General features: G+C 43.8%; 2 protein-coding genes across 4 annotated transcripts in view; one reads left to right on the forward strand and one right to left on the reverse strand.

Annotated features, from left to right (window-relative positions):
- The first annotated feature begins 1,165 nt into the window (after positions 1 to 1,165).
- tmem129 (transmembrane protein 129, E3 ubiquitin protein ligase) lies at positions 1,166 to 5,233 on the forward strand. Its single transcript, XM_061049024.1, has 7 exons — positions 1,166 to 1,460; positions 1,942 to 2,000; positions 2,250 to 2,507; positions 2,898 to 3,058; positions 3,151 to 3,310; positions 4,324 to 4,396; positions 4,471 to 5,233. The coding sequence occupies exons 1-7, from the start codon at positions 1,253 to 1,255 to the stop codon at positions 4,653 to 4,655; spliced, it is 1,104 nt and encodes a 367-aa protein (XP_060905007.1). The 5' UTR covers positions 1,166 to 1,252; the 3' UTR covers positions 4,656 to 5,233.
- A 1,153-nt stretch (positions 5,234 to 6,386) lies between these two features.
- Positions 6,387 to 20,100, reverse strand: part of atoh8 (atonal bHLH transcription factor 8) — a 90,942-nt gene continuing 77,228 nt past the window's right edge. Inside the window, exons 2-7 of one of the 3 annotated variants that reach the window (XR_009674711.1) lie at positions 14,374 to 14,858; positions 13,073 to 14,337; positions 11,656 to 11,931; positions 10,609 to 10,800; positions 9,907 to 9,987; positions 6,387 to 7,680 (exon numbers count right to left, since the gene is read on the reverse strand). Coding sequence is in view for 2 of the 3 variants with exons in the window: in XM_061049035.1 (XP_060905018.1) it covers positions 7,675 to 7,680; positions 10,609 to 10,800; positions 11,656 to 11,931; positions 13,073 to 13,633 (1,035 nt within the window). In the remaining variant the exon portion in view is untranslated. Of the gene's footprint in view, positions 7,681 to 9,906; positions 9,988 to 10,608; positions 10,801 to 11,655; positions 11,932 to 13,072; positions 14,859 to 20,100 lie in introns of all 3 variants that reach the window. The other 2 variants (XM_061049035.1, XM_061049036.1) reach the window with 2 other exon arrangements.

A 20,100-nucleotide genomic window follows, 5' to 3' on the forward strand; every position in this document is an offset into this window, starting at 1 on the left:
AAAAATGAATATACTAGTCAAAATAATTCACATTTATATTTAATTATAAGTCCATATTTGTATTTCTTCGGCAAAGCATGCACATTTAACATGGTTTCAAAACGAACGAATCATCTGGGTGAACGAACTGAACTGAATCACTTACTGAAAAGAGTCGTTCATTTCTCAACTTCAGCTGTGCTCTCCTCTCTCCCGTCTCGTGTCTCTCTCTCTAGACCGTAAGAGTCACTCAAAGCCCGCCCTCCCTCCTCTCCTCAGTCAGTACAGTGTGTGTGTGTGTGTGTGTGACTGAGGCTGGTGACTCGCAGTCTCGCTCGTTCACGTTCAGTCAGTGTTTCGTTCACTGAACGTACTGAGAGGAAGAGAGTGACTCGGAGGCGGAGCTCTCGTTCAGTTTGTTCAGTGAACGAACTGAACGAGAGCTCTGACATGAATCACTGAACGAACTGAACGAGAGCTCCGACGTGAATCACTGAACGAACTGAACGAGAGCTCTGACATGAATCACTGAACGAACTGAACGAGAGCTCCGACATGAATCACTGAACGAACTGAACGAGAGCTCCGACGTGAATCACTGAACGAACTGAACGAGAGCTCCGACGTGAATCACTGAACGAACTGAACGAGAGCTCCGACATGAATCACTGAACGAACTGAACGAGAGCTCCGACGTGAATCACTGAACGAACTGAACGAGAGCTCCGACGTGAATCACTGACTGACTGAGAGGAAGAGCGGATTTCTCATTCAGTGAATGACCTGAACGTGTACTGAACGTACTGAACAGAACGGTCGGGGAAAATAAATGTGATTGTTTTAGCAGCTTTCAGTTTGCAAACTGTAACTTTATCCAACTAAATTCTCAGCTCATTGGTTTATTATTCACCACCGGCTGTTCTCAGTACGATCGCGAGCAGAACTAAACATTCAGCCGTGTTTCAGTTTATTAAATTCTGATTCACAGACAGAGCTGCGGAGAAGTACTGAACGATTCGGTGAACGAATCTTTTGAACGAATCACTTTACTGAACTGATTCTACTGATTCAGTACACTGAAAAGAACTGCTTTTCCCATCACTACTCCTCTGATAGTTGGTGTAGTGCTCTTTCAGATCAGCAGGTGGCAGCACACACCTCTTCACTTACCTCCTGTATCAGAGCGTAGAAGAAGAAGGTGACGTGGAAGTAGCGCAGGATAATAAACAAACAGATCCCACAGTGAAGTCCGGGGTCTGATCCGGGGTGCAATATGGAGAGTCCGCCGGAGCTAAGTTTTACTTTGGCCTATATAGTATTCTGTCTATGCTTCGTCTTCACCCCCACAGAGTTCAGGTCCGCCGGGATCACCGTTCAGAACCTGTTCGGCTCCTGGCTCGGCAGCGAGGATTTGGGCTTCACCCAGTACCACGTCCGCAGGACCAGCGTCACCGTGCTGGTCCACAGCGCCCTGCCTCTGGGTAAAAAAACAGACTCCTTATACATACAGGCTGATCAAATCAATGTCAGTCACATAATGACTGATAACCCCCCTGCCTATGAGTAATTCACAGACTCACATACAGTTATGTAAACTGGTGTTATGTCGAGAAATGCATCCCTGCCAAGAATGACATGCAGCTCGCGGAAGTGTTAGAAACGGTATAAATGTTATTTCTGGGGACAGATCTGTGATGATAAAGTATGTGAAGTTTATTCTTAATAAAGTTAAGTGCCCTTATTGTTCTGTAGACTCGGTAGAAGACGCATTTTCATTAGCCTGTGTAAATATGACCTGCAAACTGTGTGTGTGTGTGTGTGTGTGTGTGTGTGTGTGTGTGTGTGTGTGTGTGTGTGTGTGTGTGTGTGTGTGTGTGTGTGTGTGTGTGTGTGTGAGAGAGACAGTCTCAGAGCAAACAGGAAACATGACTCTGAGCTTCTTATTGTTTTTCTTCTCTGCAGGTTACTACTTGGGCATGTGTCTCGCCGCTCCTGACAAAAACCTTCTTTATGTCCACCAGGTCAGCCAGCCTGTCTGTGTGTGTATCTCTCAGTCTGTCTGCATTTGTCTGTCTGTGTCTGTGTCTGTGTCTGTGTCTGTGTGTCTGTGTGTCTGTGTGTGTGTGTGTGTCTGTGTCTGTGTGTGTGTGTCTCTTTATCTGTCTGTCTCCCCCTGCTGGAGAACAATAGCGCTGCAGCCTGATATCTGACACTCCCTCTCTATTGGTTACAGATGACTGATAACTTCTTGGCTCATGTTGTTTGTCCAGGTGAGTGACGGGTGGAGGACCTTCCTCCTCGTCTCTCTCGGCCTCCAGCTGCTCGGCTGGATGCTTGTCGTCTATTGGTCCAGACGCAATTGGACCTACCATCCAATCAGCCGGGCCCTGCAGGCCCACGTCCAGCCCCCCCACTCCAACTGGGGCTCTGTGGCCTCCAGCATCAACACCGAGTTCAGACGCATCGACAAGTTCGCTACAGGAGCTCCTGGAGCACGAGTAATCATCACCGACACCTGGGTGCTGAAGGTGAGTCGCTCACCTGTCAGACAGAGCAGTATATAGTTTTTCTTTTTTTTTTCATATACGATACTTGCCCAGGGGTGAGTGGATAGAGTCAGAAATCAGGGCAAGAGAGAGAGAGAGTGGGGAAAGACACACGGGAAAGGAGCCACAGGTCAGACCTAAACCACTAGGTCCCCGGTGCCCCATCATCTTACAATTCACCAACACGTATTCAAATACATGGATGACAGTGTGTGTATGTGTGTGCCTGTGCAGGTGACCACCTATCACGTCTACATCGCCCTGCAGTCTGAGTGTCATGTAACCGTCACAGAGTCCAGACAGCATCAGCTGAGTCCAGACTCCACCTCCCCGACACAGATCCTCAGTGTGTGTATGTGTGTGCCTGTGCAGGTGACCACCTATCACGTCTACATCGCCCTGCAGTCTGAGTGTCATGTAACCGTCACAGAGTCCAGACAGCATCAGCTGAGTCCAGACTCCACCTCCCCGACACAGATCCTCACCCTAAGAGTGGAAAGCATCAACCCTGCAGCCAGAGCCTTCCACATCAGGTACACACCTGTACACACCTGTACACACCTGTACACACCTGTACACACCTGTATGTATGTGTGTTTATACTGACCCCTCTCCCCCTCCTCAGTCTGAACTCCACAGAGTACTCGGAGCTCAGAGAGAAGCTTCACGCTCCCATCAGGAGCTCAGCTAATGTGGTGATCCATCAGACCATCAGTGAACTCTTCCTGGACACCTTCAGGGCTCAGGTGGACCTCAACCCCCCCTACACCCTGCCCAGTGGACAGGTACGCTGCTCTGTGTGTGTGTGTGTGTGTGTGTGTGTGTGTGTGTGTGTGTGTGTGTGTGTGTGTGTGTGTGTGTGTGTGTGTGTGTGTGTGTGTGTGTGTGTGTGTGTGTGTGTGTGTGTGTGTGTGTGTGTGTGTGTGTGTGTGTGTGTGTGTGTGTGTGTGTGTGTGTGTGTGTGTGTGTGTGTGTGTGTGTGTGTGTGTGTGTGTGTGTGTGTGTGTGTGTGTGTGTGTGTGTGTGTGTGTGTGTGTGTGTGGCGACGTTGTGACATGTCAGGGTTTCCCACACATAATAACCGGATGGGCTGCCCCAGGTACATTTGTGGCTGTCAAAGTGTATTTCCAACCTTTATCTATAAAATCACTGCAGGCGAGAGCAAAACAAAGAGCGAGAAAAGTATGCCGACTGTATGTAGAGCCCTCATCGATAAGTGCCAGTCTCCTGATGTTTCAACACAATATGTAGAGAAACATTTCAAAACGTGGGCAATGTTATTTGATCAGGCAGCTTACTGCTGATGAGCTTTAAATAACAAGCTGCTGTGTGGAAGAAAGGAGAGGTGCAGGTGTGTTGATAAGAGAACTGAAGGGAAGTAAGATGAGCAGATGAGGTAGAGAATAAAGCACCATTAATATATTTACAATCCTAATATCAGGCTCCCCCATCCTCAGAATGCAAAATAAGAGCAGAACATCGGGGCGCTAGTGGCACAGTGGTTAGTGGGCGTGCTCCATGTACGGAGGCTGTCGTCCACCAAGCAGACGGCTCAGGTTCAAATCCCACATGTGGCTCCTTTCCCACATGTCATTCCCCACTCACTCTCTCTCTCTCTCTCCCTGATTTCCGACTCTATCCACTGTCCTATCTCTCCATTAAAGGCACAAAAAGCCCAAAAATAAATCTTAGAAAAGCAGAACATAAAGCACTGCTTTATAAATTGTAAATAGATACAAAATGTGTGAAACAATGGGACTGTCTTCAGGCTGATGGTGTGTGTGTGTGTGTCTTTTAGGATCTGGAGCCGTGTATCGGCTGTATGCAGGTTCCTGCTAACAGCAAGCTGGTCACACTCTGCCACACTGAAGGTAAGACTGTGTGTGTTTACTTCTTCTGAGGTACAGACTGTGTGTATTCATGTCGTTCGTTTGTTTGTGTTCAGAGTCGGAAGGGGACTCGGACTGTCAGAGGTGTTTCTGCAGACCCATGTGGTGTCTGTCCTGTCTGGGTCGGTGGTTTGCGAGTCGTCAGGACCAGCAGAGACCTGAGACCTGGCTGTCCAGTCAAGTCCCATGTCCCACCTGCAGAGCCCGGTTCTGTATCCTGGACGTGTGTGTGGTCCGCTGACACACTGAACACACTGTGTCTGTGGAGGGGAAGGGGGATTCAAACTACAGACCAACTGAGGACGGGGACTGGACTTTATCAACCCCTCCCCCAGAATGACAGCTGTCAGTCAGGAGTCTGTGTAACATTTATACAGTTGATATTAAATCTGAATGCAGGATTTATAAAGTGTGTTTAGAGTTAAACTATGGTCTGTATTCAGTTTATTTACAGACTGTTTGTTACCTGTGCTCTTTAATGGAGCTTCAGGCAACTCTTCACCTGACGAGCTGAAAGCTAAAGTTAGCCAGCTAGAAGCACAAGAATGTAAACAAAGGAAGCTTGATGGGACTCGTCACCTCACATGGATGTTTCTGAGGACCTATCAGAGCTCACCTGAGAGAGTGTGTTTGACCTTCAGACGCTGAGAGGATCAAACACGATGACCACATTTCATTTAAAAAAAACTCTAAACCTAAAAATAACCGAACAGGTACGAGTCCCGACCTCGACCCTTTTCTCTCTATCCTCCCCCACATCTCCTGTGGATCCTTACCTGTCCTTTCAATAAAGGTGAACATATTTCAAACCAAACAAAACATGTTTTTTTCATTTAGATATATGAATAAATAGTGATAAATGTATTTATTGATTTTAGATAAAACTCCTGAGGTCACAGCTGATTGGATATAACCAAGGCCTACACACACACACACACACACACTTTCTGTGAGAGACACCTGTGATCAGGTCATCTGTCGGGCCAAAAGAGGCTGATTAACCCAATGCACAGGTCACTAAAAAACCTCTGAGGGTACCTGTGAATATTTACCTGTGTGACATCATACAGAATATTTACCTGTGTGATGTCACAGATATACAGAATCTACATCATCAATTTAAAATTACTTTAAATAAATGCATTACTCTCTCCAAACAGCAGGTGGCAGTGTTCCTCCACAGAGTTTTTATTGTCAGTGATTTTTTTTACATTATGAACATTAAATATCATGAAAGTTTTTTATATTTCGGTTTCATTATAGTTATTAATGATATATTTAGAGTTTTTATTAATACATGTATTATGTTTAGTTCTTATAACAATCGTTAAGTTATTGTTAGTGATTTTTGTTAAATGAGTTATTGAAAATCATTAGCTTTACTAATAAAGTTCTGATTATTCTTACAGCTGTGATTGAGAGATGAGTCCATCACACAGGTGACATTAACAGGTGTTTTTCACCAGACAGATGTTACCTACAGATCTGATTATAAATGACAATATATCTGAAGTACAAACCTTATTTGCTCTGATGACTGAAGGAGAATACAAATCTAAACACACTAAAACTAAAGAATCCTCAGTTTAATGTCCTAAACCAGTGGTTCTCAACTAGGGGGTCGGGACCCAGAGGGGGGTCACGTAGACATTTTCAGTGGGTCACGAATGTGATCCTGGAAAACAAAACGTGTGTAAAAAGTCTGTTTTGGCTTTTTAAACATGTTTGTTTTGTACCTACTGATGTCCAAACTGCACAATTTTTCATTAAATAAATATTATTGGTCAAAAAGTATCAGATATTTGGGCAGCGGTTTTTTCATGGAGGAGTTAGTGGTGGGTCCTGAGGCTAGACGAGTTGAGAACCACTCTCCTAAACACACATATGCACACACACACACACACATACACACAAGCACACAAACGTCAAAGCTCTTAGAAATAAAACGTTTGAATAATAACAGTTAGAACAATCATGTTAAAATATTTTATTTTACAGGAGAAACAAAACGGACATATTCTGAAATATAACGAATGTATTAAATGTCAAACTAAAAGATATAACACTGAATGAACGGGGGAGCTGTTAAAAACTGCAACGTTGGTTTCATTAAACTTTCTGGAGCTTTTCTAAACCCGATGAGCTTCATCAATCTGTTAAAAAAAAAGGTTATCACATACACCTGTGTGAGGTCTGTCGGTTTCCATGGTAACAGGATTATTAATCCAATGATCATCACATGCAACTGTGTGAGGTCTGTCGGTTTCCATGGTAACAGGATTATTTATCCGTTGATCATCACATACACCTTTGTGAGGTCTGTCGGTTTCCATGGTAACGGGATATTAATCCGCTGATCATCACATACACCTTTGTGAGGTCTGTCGGTTTCCATGGTAACGGGATATTAATCCGCTAATCATCACATACACCTTTGTGAGGTCTGTCGGTTTCCATGGTAACGGGATTATTAATCCGCTGATCATCACATATACCCGTGTGAGGTCTGTCTGTATCCATGGTAACGGGATTATTAATGCGCTGTTCATCACATACACCTGTGTGAGGTCTGTCTGTATCCATGGTAACGGGATTATTAATGCACTGTTCATCACATACACCTGTGTGAGGTCTGTCTGTATCCATGGTAACGGGATTATTAATCCGCTGATCATCACATACACCTGTGTGAGGTCTGTCTGTATCCATGGTAACGGGATTATTAATCCGCTGATCATCACATACACCTGTGTGAGGTCTGTCTGTATCCATGGTAACGGGATTATTAATGCGCTGTTCATCACATACACCTGTGTGAGGTCTGTCTGTATCCATGGTAACGGGATTATTAATCCGCTGATCATCACATACACCTGTGTGAGGTCTGTCTGTATCCATGGTAACGGGATTATTAATCCGCTGATCATCACATACACCTGTGTGAGGTCTGTCTGTATCCATGGTAACGGGATTATTAATCCGCTGATCATCACATACACCTGTGTGGGGTCTGTCTGTATCCATGGTAATGGGATTATTAATCCGCTGATCATCACATACAGGAGTTCATAATCTCATTTTCAAAAAAATTAAGATGTTCGTCCAAATTGTGAAGCGGGTCATCATTGAAACATCAAGAACTCTCCATAATGATCCTCAAAGTCTGTCTAAGTCCTTCTCCCAGAATCTAAGTCCTCTTTTAGATCCACATCCAGATCAAGGTCCTGATCCTAGTCATGGTCCTGGTCTGTCTGTCAGCATCACTCCTGAAACACACAGAGGAAGCATTTAAACATAAATTAAATTCTGGTCTCTCAGCTGAGTCCTCAGACTAAGAGAACAGGCCCTGTTTACAAATCAAGCGTACTGATTGGCTGACTTCAGGAATCGTATGACACATAAAATTATGTTTTTAAACCAATCAAACCTGTGTGGATGTCAATGTGTAAAAAACTGTGATCAAATACCAGAAATATTAAAAATGATAAAATGTGAGAATGAAAACAACAGAGACAGACAGAAGTGAATGTTGAGATGCTAACGCAGCTAATGGCTAAGCTGAGAAAGTCAGTAACCTAAACACGGACTGTAAACTTGACATCAGTGACATATTGACCCTAAAATCAGACACTAACACAAACTATCATTTATAACAATCCTACAGCTTGTTACGCTTTTATCCAAAGTGACGTTTATCTGAGAGTAAATACAACAGGAGAAAGGATCTAGAGAGGAGGAAAAAACGCCAGTAAAGGCCCTGACACACCAAGCAGACAGCAAAGAACTAGAGGCGATGAAGGCTGCTTGTGGCGTCGCCTCACCTCGCCTTTAGTCTTGGCCAAAAAGTTGCACTTCAACACACCACAAAGACTACGGCCAACCACGAACGTTCTTCACGAGAGAGAGGAAATAACTCTCCATGCCAGCAGGGGGCGGTAGTCCTTTGTTATGATAGAGAAGACCATTTTCACAGCGCTGTCGGTCACCACTCGTATTATAGGTAGTCTACTAATGGAGAATAATGTCTGATAAAAAGTTGAAAATGGTGCTGGCGTTGTCAGTTCTTGGTCTTTTAGTGGAAAAAGAAAAGAAGAGGCGGAGACAAATAAGGAGAAACTAATGGGTGAAAGCATGGATACTACAGCAGCATGCTCAAGGGGCTTTACAGAACCTGAGAGGAGAGCTGGAGAGAAATGAAACTTCCCAACAGCCAATCAGAGAGAGTCCTCTCACTTAGGGCGCGGTCACACTGGTCATCTGTACCGTGCTTGTCCCCCCCGCAGCGCCATTCCCACGCTGACCTGCACGGCCCGCGGTCACACTATACAGGACTATCCGTGCCTAAGCACGATTACCTCTTGTACATAACGTCTTAATACAACACATACACGCTTTCTGTTATTATGAAGCGTGCTCAGTTTACAAACAGGCGGACGAGAGAAAGAGAGAGAGAGAGAGAGAGAGAGAGACGCACAGTCGAGTCCGCGTCTGCACATCAGAGAACAACACAGAGCATGACAGTTACTTTACAACTTATTTTAAGCCATTTTAATCAGACACAGCCATAAATAAATTAAAAAATAAAACAGACGCGCGGCAGGCGCCCGCACATCAGAGAACAACACAGAGAACATAACAGCTACTTTGTGTCTTATATTGTCTCATGTTAGTCAGATACAGACATGAAACCTCTCTGAAGTGTGCCAAAGCCAAGGAAGTGTACCGTGCCTGAGCACGATACGGAGCGGTCACACTGGACAAACTAACTGGACTTTAGCGTTGAAGCGTGTTTGGGCACGGTACGGATGGCCAGTGAGACCGTGTCCTAACTGCCGTTTCAACATGTCGAATCAGCCAAAAAAAAGGCAGACAGGTAGCAATGGAGCCGGACACATCGCAAAAACTTATGGCGACGACGCTCACCGACCGTCCAACTAGGACCGAAGGACGGCGGGGGTCTTAAGAGCTAACAAAGCGTTAAGTCCGATCAGACACAGGTGCCCCCCCCCATGGGGTCTGTACCCCAAGGTTGGGAAAGCTGCTTCACAACCTGTAAATGGCAGGTAGAGGCTTCAGTTATCAGGCCCTTCTCCTTTAAAGAGTCCAGGTCCTGGAGGCAGAAACACTCTCTCTTAAAACTTTCCTTTTTTGATAAAGCTTATAGTGAGGGCTGGCTCAGGCTTGTACCAGCTCCTAGTTATGCTGCTATAGGCTGACTGCAGCGTGAACTTCCCTCCAGTTTCTGCAGATGTCCAGACCTGCTCCTTATGGAAAGTGTCCTTGGATAATATAGATAAGATTGATTGTTGATTCATTGATGGTGTGTCGTTTTACACTTTGCTCTGTGATATCAGCCTGTTTCAGCTGCTGCAACATCAAAAAAGAAACAAAAACGTCTGTTTTCCTGCTAACACAGCGCTCAGACTTAGTGTCTCTGAGAGAATAAAAAAATACATTTCCCCACACACACACACACACACACACACACACACCAGCAGCTGCTGCTGTCTGACAGGCTGATGATGACTGTGTTTTTTCCCCTCCTTGTTTCAAAGTATGTTGGAGCAGATGGCCTGCAGAGAGAGAGAGAGAATGTGCTGCAGAGACTGCTGGGGAATGTGCCAAGAGTTTGTGTGTGTGTGTGTGTGTGTGTGTGTGTGTGTGTGTGTGTGTGTGTGTGTGTGTGTGTGTGTGTGTGTGTGTGTGTGTGTGTATGTGTGTATGTGTGTGTGTGGTTTCAGTTCGCGTGCCTTCTCGCTGCCCTCTGCCCTTCATGGCGCCAGCTCCACTTCCCCTCCACTCTAAACATCTGGTGTCTGGGACTGAGAACACACACACACACGCACACGCACACACACACAGAAACAGACTGTACACATCCACTCTCTTACACAAAGTTACACACACACAGAAACTGCTCTCAGCTATTTTACATCTAAAGGGTGACATGAGTGCAGAGTGTGAAACTGCACAAAGTGACTGAGTGTGTCACAGATTAACACACACACTCACACTCACACGCGCACAAACACACACACAGAACAGGGACGCTTCTTACTAAAATATGCTGGAATGTTATAGAGTGCATGTATTGATGAGTGATTCTGTGTGTGTGTATGAGACCCTCAATGTGAACACGTTGTTTATGTGTACATTGATGTGTTTGTGTTGATGTTTGCTTGTGTGTTGCCGACCTTCCTCTTCTTGCTCCGCCCCTCGGCCTGCAGCGTTCTTGTACACTGGTCCACACACTGAGAGAAGCTCAGACTGGATCGGTCCGGACTGTAGTCCAGCTCCGCCAGCTGAGCCAGAGACAGGATGTAGTTACAGGCGATACGCAGGATGGCTAACTTGGAAAGCTTCTGTCCGTACGAGTAACACGGCACCTGCACACACACACAAGCACACACACACACACACAGGGTAAGGCTTTAGTTTAGCATTGACCTCCAATGCTGCACAATTAAGCCAATGTGAAAGTGCAAAAATTGCAGTTTTTCTGGTGTCCACTTGAGGCTGTCTCCAAACGTGAGTTCATCCTCAAAGAGCCCCATGTTAAAAATTAACAGCAGAAGTAAATATGTTTACAGCCTGGTTTTAAAAAAACTGTTTTTGGTAGTTCATTAGCCTCTTCATGGGCTAAATCTTTATATCTTATTAAGCCTAAGAGTTAGTAATTCATATGCATGGTAAGGGGCGTAGTAGCTGTTTGCCAGGAGGATTCAGGCCATCCTCAGCATCACCACTTAGTCTGTTTCTAGATTGATTGAACGTTAGAGTCAGCATTTCCAATATGGCGACCACCACCACTGGGTATCATTACGTCTGTTCAGTAACCAATGGGTGACTTCACTAGGATTACGTCCATTATTCATACAATCTATTGCTTAACATGTTTTTATTTTAATTTTTTTTTTCCTACTTTTGCCTCTATTTGGATACCACCTTAAACATGTTTCAAACTCACTTAAACCTGGCTGATACCACCTCGTACATGTCTGGTACCAGCTCAAATGTGGCTGATATCCCCAACAGTTATGTAGATTGTAAAAACAGACAGTAGTAACTGTACCAGTACATGTTCTTCACTGAGCATGCTCGGAGTCAACAGCCACAGACTAGTGCATGCTCAGATCTTTGGATAAACTGTGTAAATAACTCACACAGCTCTGAAGTGTCTCTCTCTGGTGTTTGAGAGTGCATGTGTGTGTGTGTGTGTGTGTGTGTGTTGTAATTCTTACCTGTTTCCTCAGCGCTTCAAACGCAGCACTGATGGTGTGGACTCTGGTCCTCTCTCGAGCGTTGGCAAGCAGCCTCCTGGTCTGCTGGACCGCTTTCACCTCTGGAATACGTCCATGTCCATGTCCATGTCCATGTGCATGTGCATGTGCAGGTCCATGTCCAAGTCCAAGTCCAAGTCCAAGTCCAAGTCCATGTCCAAGTCCATGTTCATGTTCATGTTCATGCCCAGGTCCGGGTCCATCTTCATTCAGCCCGGCCCGCTTCCTGGGAGAGTCCTGAAAGAGAGAGAGAGAGTTATTAGAGCTGAAGCCCGGTGGACACACGTGTACCAGAACTCTGTGTTTCATGTGTGTGAGTGTTCAAGACTGAAGCTGACCTGCAGGCTCAGACTGTGTGTGTGTGTGTGTGTGTGTGTGTGTGTGTGTGTGTGTGTGTGTGTGTGTGTTCTTCAGACCATAGACTGTACATTAAAATGGACAGCACATCTCTGTCTCCTTCCTTTCTGACACAAACATTTAACACATTTAATTTACTGATAAAAGGTCAAAGGTCAGGTGGGTTCAAGAAGACACTCTCTCAACGTTCCTACTCTACTCTCATTATCTGGAGCACAGAGCAACACAGGAGCCTCAATTGTCAACATCACTAATTAAAAAGAAACTCCTCCGAAACATAGATAACTTCAACACAAATTGGCACAATTGTAACTAAAACCAGGTTTGATAAAAATGTATCTGATGCGCATTTTGATTTCATAATTCGACTCATGTCCTTCTGTTAACATGAAGGAGGCGGGTTTATACTGCAACCAGTCAGTAGAGGGAGCTCTAAATCTTTTATGCAGCCTTTGGTAAGAACCGTCCACACAAGGTCGGTGTGTTTAATCGACTCAACGGTTAAACGTCATTGCCCTCACTAGTAACGGTATTCTAATTTGTCCTGTACCGTCACAGTTCGGATGTCATTGTTCAGTGAATGCCATCATACGACTGCAGTGGACTACGAGTGGCTCCGGGTAATGGGCCTGCTCTCCTCACTCTACAACCCTGAAGTAAACAAGCACAGGATAGCATCTTGTAGCAGCAGTGCAGCTCTGTCAGTGTTTTGATCTATAAAATTAAGATAAAGTTTGATATAGGCTGAGTCAGGTTAAGCTGTAATATCGACCAGAGCAATGAGTTACTACATTCAGCACAGATATGTGGACGTCTACTCCCCACCAGTTGACTGACGGCTAGCAGTGTTAGCCCTGTTAACGTTTGTTACACTCTGAAAACTGAATCACATCGTTTACCTGCAGACACTTTTAAATGAAAAGTGCAAAGTGTTTTCTTAGCTTTAGGCTAGTTGCTCAGTCTGAATTTACATTTCTGACAAGGAATCGGTCACCTGGTAACATCCCTAGTCCACACTCACCCTTGGGGACTGGGCCTGAGGCTCCAGGTGCTCCTGACTCTGGGAGGACTGGGGAGTTCTGGGCATAGGCAGTCCTGTCAGTGCGGGCTCCAGAGAGAGGCTGCTGCTGGTGGATGCTGACAGAGAGAAGGTGGACCTGTGGCCCGGTCTGAGTCTGTGCGTCAGGGGCTGGGAGATGGTGGGAGACCAGTGGGAGATCTCAGAGAGTGAGGGGGACGGGACCTGGGTCAGTTTGGGGGTGATGGAAGGCACGTTTATGCCGATCCTCATGTCTAAGGCCCCGCTGTGAGCTCGAGTATCCCCGCCCTCTGTGAGTCCTGACAGGATCCCTGCAGACCTGGACTCGGCTTGCATCAGCTGTCTCCGCAGGGGGGCCGCCTCATCTGCAGAGTCCACATCGGACCCGTCTGCAGGAAAAGACCTGGCCCTGTCAGGCTCCGGGTCACTACACAGTCTTTTAGGCTCCCGGGACTTCCTCTTGAACTTCTTATTAGAGACCAGGACCGGGTCTTTGCTGATGGACCTGTTCCAGGTCTGACTCAGTTGATCCAGGTTCTTCATCCTCTGATTATAACGTCACCAACAGAGTAGAATTAAATCAACACGTGGAGCTGAAATTGAACCTCAAAAAGGTTTGAATTAAAAAGTTGTATCCGCTGTCATCTGTCCAAACCTCCACCTGGTGCAAACACCAATTCCATTTCTATCAGCAGGTCCGGGGACTTGAGTTCAGGTCTGAGTCTGTGAAACTTTAGAGTCCATTCAGTAATCCACAATCTGAGGATCCTAAAGTCTGAATCCTGCTCTGACAGGATGTTACTGCAGCAAGTTTACTGTGGCTCCTCTCAGTCTGCAGATCTGCATCCTGAATAATCCACATCTGTCCACATCAGTCCACAGAGTGAGAAACATCTGCTGTCCTGCACGAGTCCTCCTGCAGAGCTCTGTCAGCTGTGAGCGTTTCTCTGTGAGCTCACACTGAGGCTGTCTGACTGTGGCTCCACTCAGTCTGCATAGCAGCTCTGTGAATAACCCGCACACACACTGACACACACACACCGAGAACACTCATACACACACAGGCTCTCTCACTCTCTCTCTCTCACACACACACACACACACACACACACACACACACACACACACACACACACACAAACTGAGCACAGCACAGGCTGCAGAGCTGCAGCTGCTCGGCTGAAGAAAGGACACACAGCTCATGCAGAGGACCAAACAGAAAAATCAGAGATTTAACTAAAGTCACACTGATCAGACACACACATATGCACGCGCACGCGCACACACGCACACGCACGCACACACACACACACACACACACACACACAATAAACTAACAGCCCTCTGTATTACTCCTCATCACTACGATGATCCGACACAGAGCCCCGGTATGAGCAGCAGGATGTTTGTCTCTCTCTTCTTTTAAACAAAGTTATTAATAATAATCTATAAAACTCTGATGTAACTCCGGCAGGTCCAGCTCTCCTGTTCCTGATCCTGGTTCTGACACTAGTCCGGGTCCTCTGCAGGTCCAGGATCAGAGCAGCGCGTGCAGCGTGAACGCGCTCATACAACTCCACTGGCGTCTGTCTGGCTGGAGCTCGAGCCTCTCTCTCTCTCTCTCTCTCTCTCTCTCTCTCTCTCTCACACACACACACACACACACACACACACACACACACACACACACACACACACACACACACACACACACACACACACACACACACACACACACACACACACTCACACACACACACACACAACCCTCTTGGAGCTCCAACAAGGAAAAACCTTCAAATAGAAAAAGGACTAAATACATTTAATAGAAATGTGTCAGCAGCGCCGCTTGCTGGTGAACAACAGAAAGTACATACTTGTTATTTTACTACTTTATGATGCGTCTAAAACGTGATTTTTGTCCATCTTTAATGAGTGTCCTGAATCATCCACACATCAAACGAACACTCTGTGGCCAGTTTTCCATTAAACCAGTTATAGAGCTGGTTCGCAGCCAGTGCCTCAGTTAGCACCAGTTCTTTGGGACCTGCAGGTTTTCCTCTGATGAATATGAGACTGTCGTTTACTGCAGGTTGAAATGATCAGCAGAGTCTGGTGTGCTGCAGCGCCCCCTCCTGGTCATCAACAGCATGGTGATCAGATCATTGGGCTCCACTTGAAAACACAGTTTTTTTTTCCACTATTGAATTTAAAACACAGTTCCTGAAACTATAGGGCCTTCTTAAAAAGATACTTAATACTGTGTTAAAATGTCAAAGAGCATTAAAAACATAAATAAACAGATATCAGATCACAACAATACGGTAAATGGACTTGAGCTTATATATTTATTTTCTAGTCTTCTGACTACTCAAAGTGTTTTTACACCTCAGGTCACACCTACACATTCACACACTGATGGTAGAGGCTGCTGATTAAAGATCAGTATTAACTCATCAAATTAAAAGCACGGTTTGACAAAAATAAGTTATCCTTCAATTTGAATAAAACTAAGATGATATGCAGATGATATGATTATTGCAGATCAAAATAAGGATGAAAACGTTTTGTTGTCTATAGATGGAGTTAGTATTCCTTTTTTTGGGGTGTGATCGTGGATGATAAATTAATGTGGAAATCAAATATATGTAAAAAAAAAAAAAAAAAAAAAGGTGTCCAAGATCTTCGTTTGTTTTAAACAAAGCAAAGTTTCTGCTGGATTATAAAGTACTAAGGATTTCATATTGTTCACTTATTTTGCCTTATTTTAGTTATTGTGTTGAAGTGTGGGGTAAGTTATTTATTTTACAGAAAATAGCGGTAAGAGTTATTCATAAAGTCCACTATAGAGAGCACAACAACGGGTTGTTTTTAAGATCAGGTTTATTGAAACTGAAAGATTTAGTTGAGTTATAGACACTTGTAGTTATGTTCAGAGAAAAGAGTAAAGTATTACCAGAAAGTTTACAAAAGATGTTTGTTTGTACTTCAGAAGATGAAGAGCATAGGAGAACATTTAATTTAAGCACCAGTTTGTACGGACGACTTCAAAACAGAAGTTTGTTTCTGTAATCGGAATCAAATTGTGGAATTCTTTAAATAATAATTTGACAGGTTGTGTTCAGATATTTCAGTTTAAGAAAATGTACAAGGAGAAAGTGATCAGACTGTATGAAAGTGGCAGTTTTAGTGTTTTGTGTGTGTTTTCCTTCTAATTTCTGTCTCTAATTGTCAGATTTGTTTTATGTTGGCATGATATTCATTCATTGACTGTAATTGGACAGACCATCCAGACATTTCTTGTTTGCTTTTTGAGTAAGGGGCAGGCAATAAATTGTGACTCTTTCTTTTTTTTTTTCTGTTGTGATTTTTGACATGTATGGAACAAATACAAAAATGAATGAATGATTCTATACACCGCCTCCGAAAGCAGTGGAAGCAATTTGGGGTTAAGCGTCTTGCCCAACACATTATTATAGACATGTGGCTGCAGGGGATCAAACCCCTGACCTTAAGAGACAATTGACAGTACCACTGATCCACAGCCGCACCTCGATATATCGATACATCACATCAAAACAGTAATTCCATGCAAACGTTTTCTACTTATACATAAATACCTTCTGACAGTAGAGACATATTAACCATATGTCCTAATTCACCTGAAATATGTGGTGACATATCCGACTACGTTTTAGAGATCTGAAGGTTTGTGAATTGTTGTGATGTCAACCATCTTGTCCTGAATGTCAGTAAGACAGTTACATTTCTTACGTCATCTGAGGGTTCACTGTGTTGATCATAAATGGAGCCCTACGTTAGAGCAGGCAGAATACGGTAGTCCTACAAGTGGCTATCAGCTGATCTGAGAACCAGCCCAATGCCAACCAATCATCATCACACTCTGACAACAAGGCGGTCTATTTAAACCGTTCTGCCTCTCACTCCTCCTGCATCACATCCACTCTGCTGCTAGACCACCACCCGACCTCCACCAGCTCCAGTCAGCAGATTTTATATTCTAGGATGAATTGTTTGATTGTTATGTCTGCAAGATGTCAGTATCATTACATGCACATTCAGGTTCTGTTCTGCACGTTCCCATGGGGGGAAATAAAGGTTTGCAAAATCTGTGGCATGCTGCACTGATCCTGCTGAGAGCTAAGACCAGAACCGATACAGCCAAATACAACTGTACAAACCATCAGAGCAATAAATAGTTAACTCTATGACGAGAGTATTCCTGAATGAAATGTATGTTTATTTTTAACAGGCAGCCTTAGAGAACCTCATCAGGATTGGTATAACACGGTTTGGCGAACTGTCTGTGCAGTTAAAAAACAAACTGATACGACTGAATCAGACTGCATAATTTATTATGTGAGGTAAACATCACACGTCCCTGCAGACTGTTTTTGAACCGATCAGGCTGTCAGCGGCACATTCCGAGTTCTTCATACAGAGTACGAGCTGCTCCTGTCTGCTCTGAGGTTCAGAGTTTAAGAATTCATGTGTCCCTGCAGTGTCTGTAAAACATAACAATGAGTAAGGTCTTTTACCTGCTTTTTGTAAAGTGTCTCCAGATATTGTTATGAGTTGACGCTATACAGATAAAGATTGACTGATGATTGATTTTATTTTGAATGTGCATGATGTTGGATGATGTCTTTTTTATGGTTGCAGCACAGGTGGAGATCCTTGATTGCGTGTTCTGTTTCTGGCAGTGTTTAAAATGAACATGCATGGTGTCGGTTTTGAATGATGTGTTTAAACATAGAGAATTGTGTGTTTGTAGTGTTTTGAAAAAAGTGAGGGAGCTGAGAATGTGCGTTTAGTTGTGCAAATCTGGGCTGACATTTTGATCACTGTGTGTCCAATTTAATAACTGTGTACAGTGTACTGTGTTAAGTGTGTACGCAATGATTAAAACACTGTACTTTTGTCATTTATTTAATTATCCATCCATCCATTGCTTATACCGCTTTTCCTGATTGGGGTCATGGGAGGCTGGAGCCGATCCCAGCTGTCATTGGGCGAGAGGCGGGGTTACACCCTGGGCTGGTCACCAGCCAATCACAGGGCTGACATTTAGAGACAGACAACCAGACACACTCACATTGACACCTACTGGTAATTTAGAGTCTCCAGTTAACCTAACAAGCATGTCTTTGGACTGTGGGAGGAGTACAAGGAGAGAACCCACACATGCACAGGGAGAACATGTAGACTCTACCCAGAGAGGCTCCTGTCAGATGATGATTCAAACCAGGAATCTCCTCGCTGTGAGGTAACAGCTCTAACCAGTGAACCAGCGTGCAGCTTGATTTATTAATTCATTTAACTCCTTTAAAAAGCATGTTCAAAATAAGTCGAAACCCACGCTGTTTCTGCTCTGGTCAAAGAGACAGAATCAAACGACTAACTGTAAGGTGAAAGGATATTTAACACATTGACTGTATATCAATATGGACAGCGCTTCTCTGTCTGATTCCATTGTTGAGAATGAAGCCAAAATACCCCGTGTAGACATATTACACTGGTGATGTCAGTGGGAGCAAAGGGATCTGGCTGGTGGCATCGAGACATTGATGTAACACCGCTTCTCAAATGAAAACAAATTACACTTCATAACAAAAGGTCAAAGGTGACACAGAACACAGTAAAACAGATTTTGGTGTTGGTTTGAAGCAGACACTCACAGTCATGGAAAGTTCAAAGACTCTTGTGTTTGTTACCTTTCCTCTCACTGTTCCTCTTGTACTCTGGGCATGGTTGTTCAAAAGAATGATCTGGATCTGGTAATTCAGTTTTTTTTCTCTCTCAGGATCATGTCATCCGGCTCACTTTCATCCCAGTTGTTCAAAGAAAAACTGGATAGGATAACCCTGATCCAGATACAGACTTTTAAGGATCAGCAAATCTGGATTACCAGTGCTTTAAAAGAAAAGCAGGGGGCGCCAAAATCCACACAATTTGAAAACAGAGAATCGAAAAAGACCAAGTACTTTGAGTTTTCTTTTGTATCTTTCATCACTAGAAGTACATTGAGTCTATGTGCATTTTAATCATGTTATTTTTAATATCAATAATTATTTGGTGGAATATTTAATTGTCAATTAAATCCTGTATTTTCTATTAAAGCGCGTCTTTCTCATGACTAGTGGGGGTGCAATCATTTAAATTGAAAATATTTGAGCATTTTTCAAATATTGGGAAGAACAAGAGGTAGAACAGCCAACATGGGGTCACATGACGTGATATTATTTTAAGATGGAACAATATGAAGAAAAAGCATTTTAAAAATGTCATATGATATATTTTATTTCTTTATGATTTTAACAAATACAAAAAATCCAGTCCAGATTATACCTTATGCCTTTAAGAAATACATCCATCACAATCAAATGCATGAAATAAATTGATAAAATATATGACATAAATATTTAGTTTGGTGTCAAAATGCAGTTGATTATTCTCCTCACTATTTTTATCAGTTCTAGTTGTCTTTTTTGACCACTTGATGAGTTTTAGTTACATTTCTTCCTCATAATCCCGTCTGCTAGGATCAGGATTATCCTGTTTTTTTTAATCAAAGTGATCCTGAACCTAGCAGAGGATTACCTGATCTTATCCCATTATGTGATCCTTTGAACAACCAAATTTTAAAATCTGATCCTATCGTATAGGATCAATCCTGGTGGATTACCTTTGAACGACTGATAATCTGGTGCACACAGCGCTGCATGAGCCTTATTGGTCAACAGAGCTGCCAATCATGATGTAACATCTACTTTTTATAGCATCAAATAACTAAGTTAATTACTCAAAAAAATGCACACTCTGAAGTAAATCAGCATGATGTATACTTACTATAATGACGGGCTGTGGCTCCAGCTCCTGCAGCCACATATTGAATGGGATTAGTTACTTCTGATGGTCACTTTACCAAACCTCTACCATCAGTGTGTGAATGTGTAGGAGTGACCTGCGGTGTCAAAGCACCATTACCA

Source organism: Labrus mixtus, chromosome 10, assembly GCF_963584025.1.
Source record: "Labrus mixtus chromosome 10, fLabMix1.1, whole genome shotgun sequence".
NCBI classification, from domain to species: Eukaryota; Metazoa; Chordata; class Actinopteri; order Labriformes; family Labridae; genus Labrus; species Labrus mixtus.

What these genes read in the sequence shown, in the direction of transcription:
- tmem129 (XM_061049024.1), top strand. Translation starts at nt 1,253, where the DNA reads ATGGAGAGTCCGCCGGAGCTAAGTTTTACTTTGGCCTATATAGTATTC. An exon ending in ACCTTCTTTATGTCCACCAG is followed by an intron (nt 2,001 to 2,249) that starts GTCAGCCAGCCT and finishes TTGTTTGTCCAG; the next exon opens with GTGAGTGACGGGTGGAGGAC. An exon ending in ACACCCTGCCCAGTGGACAG is followed by an intron (nt 3,311 to 4,323) that starts GTACGCTGCTCT and finishes TGTGTCTTTTAG; the next exon opens with GATCTGGAGCCGTGTATCGG.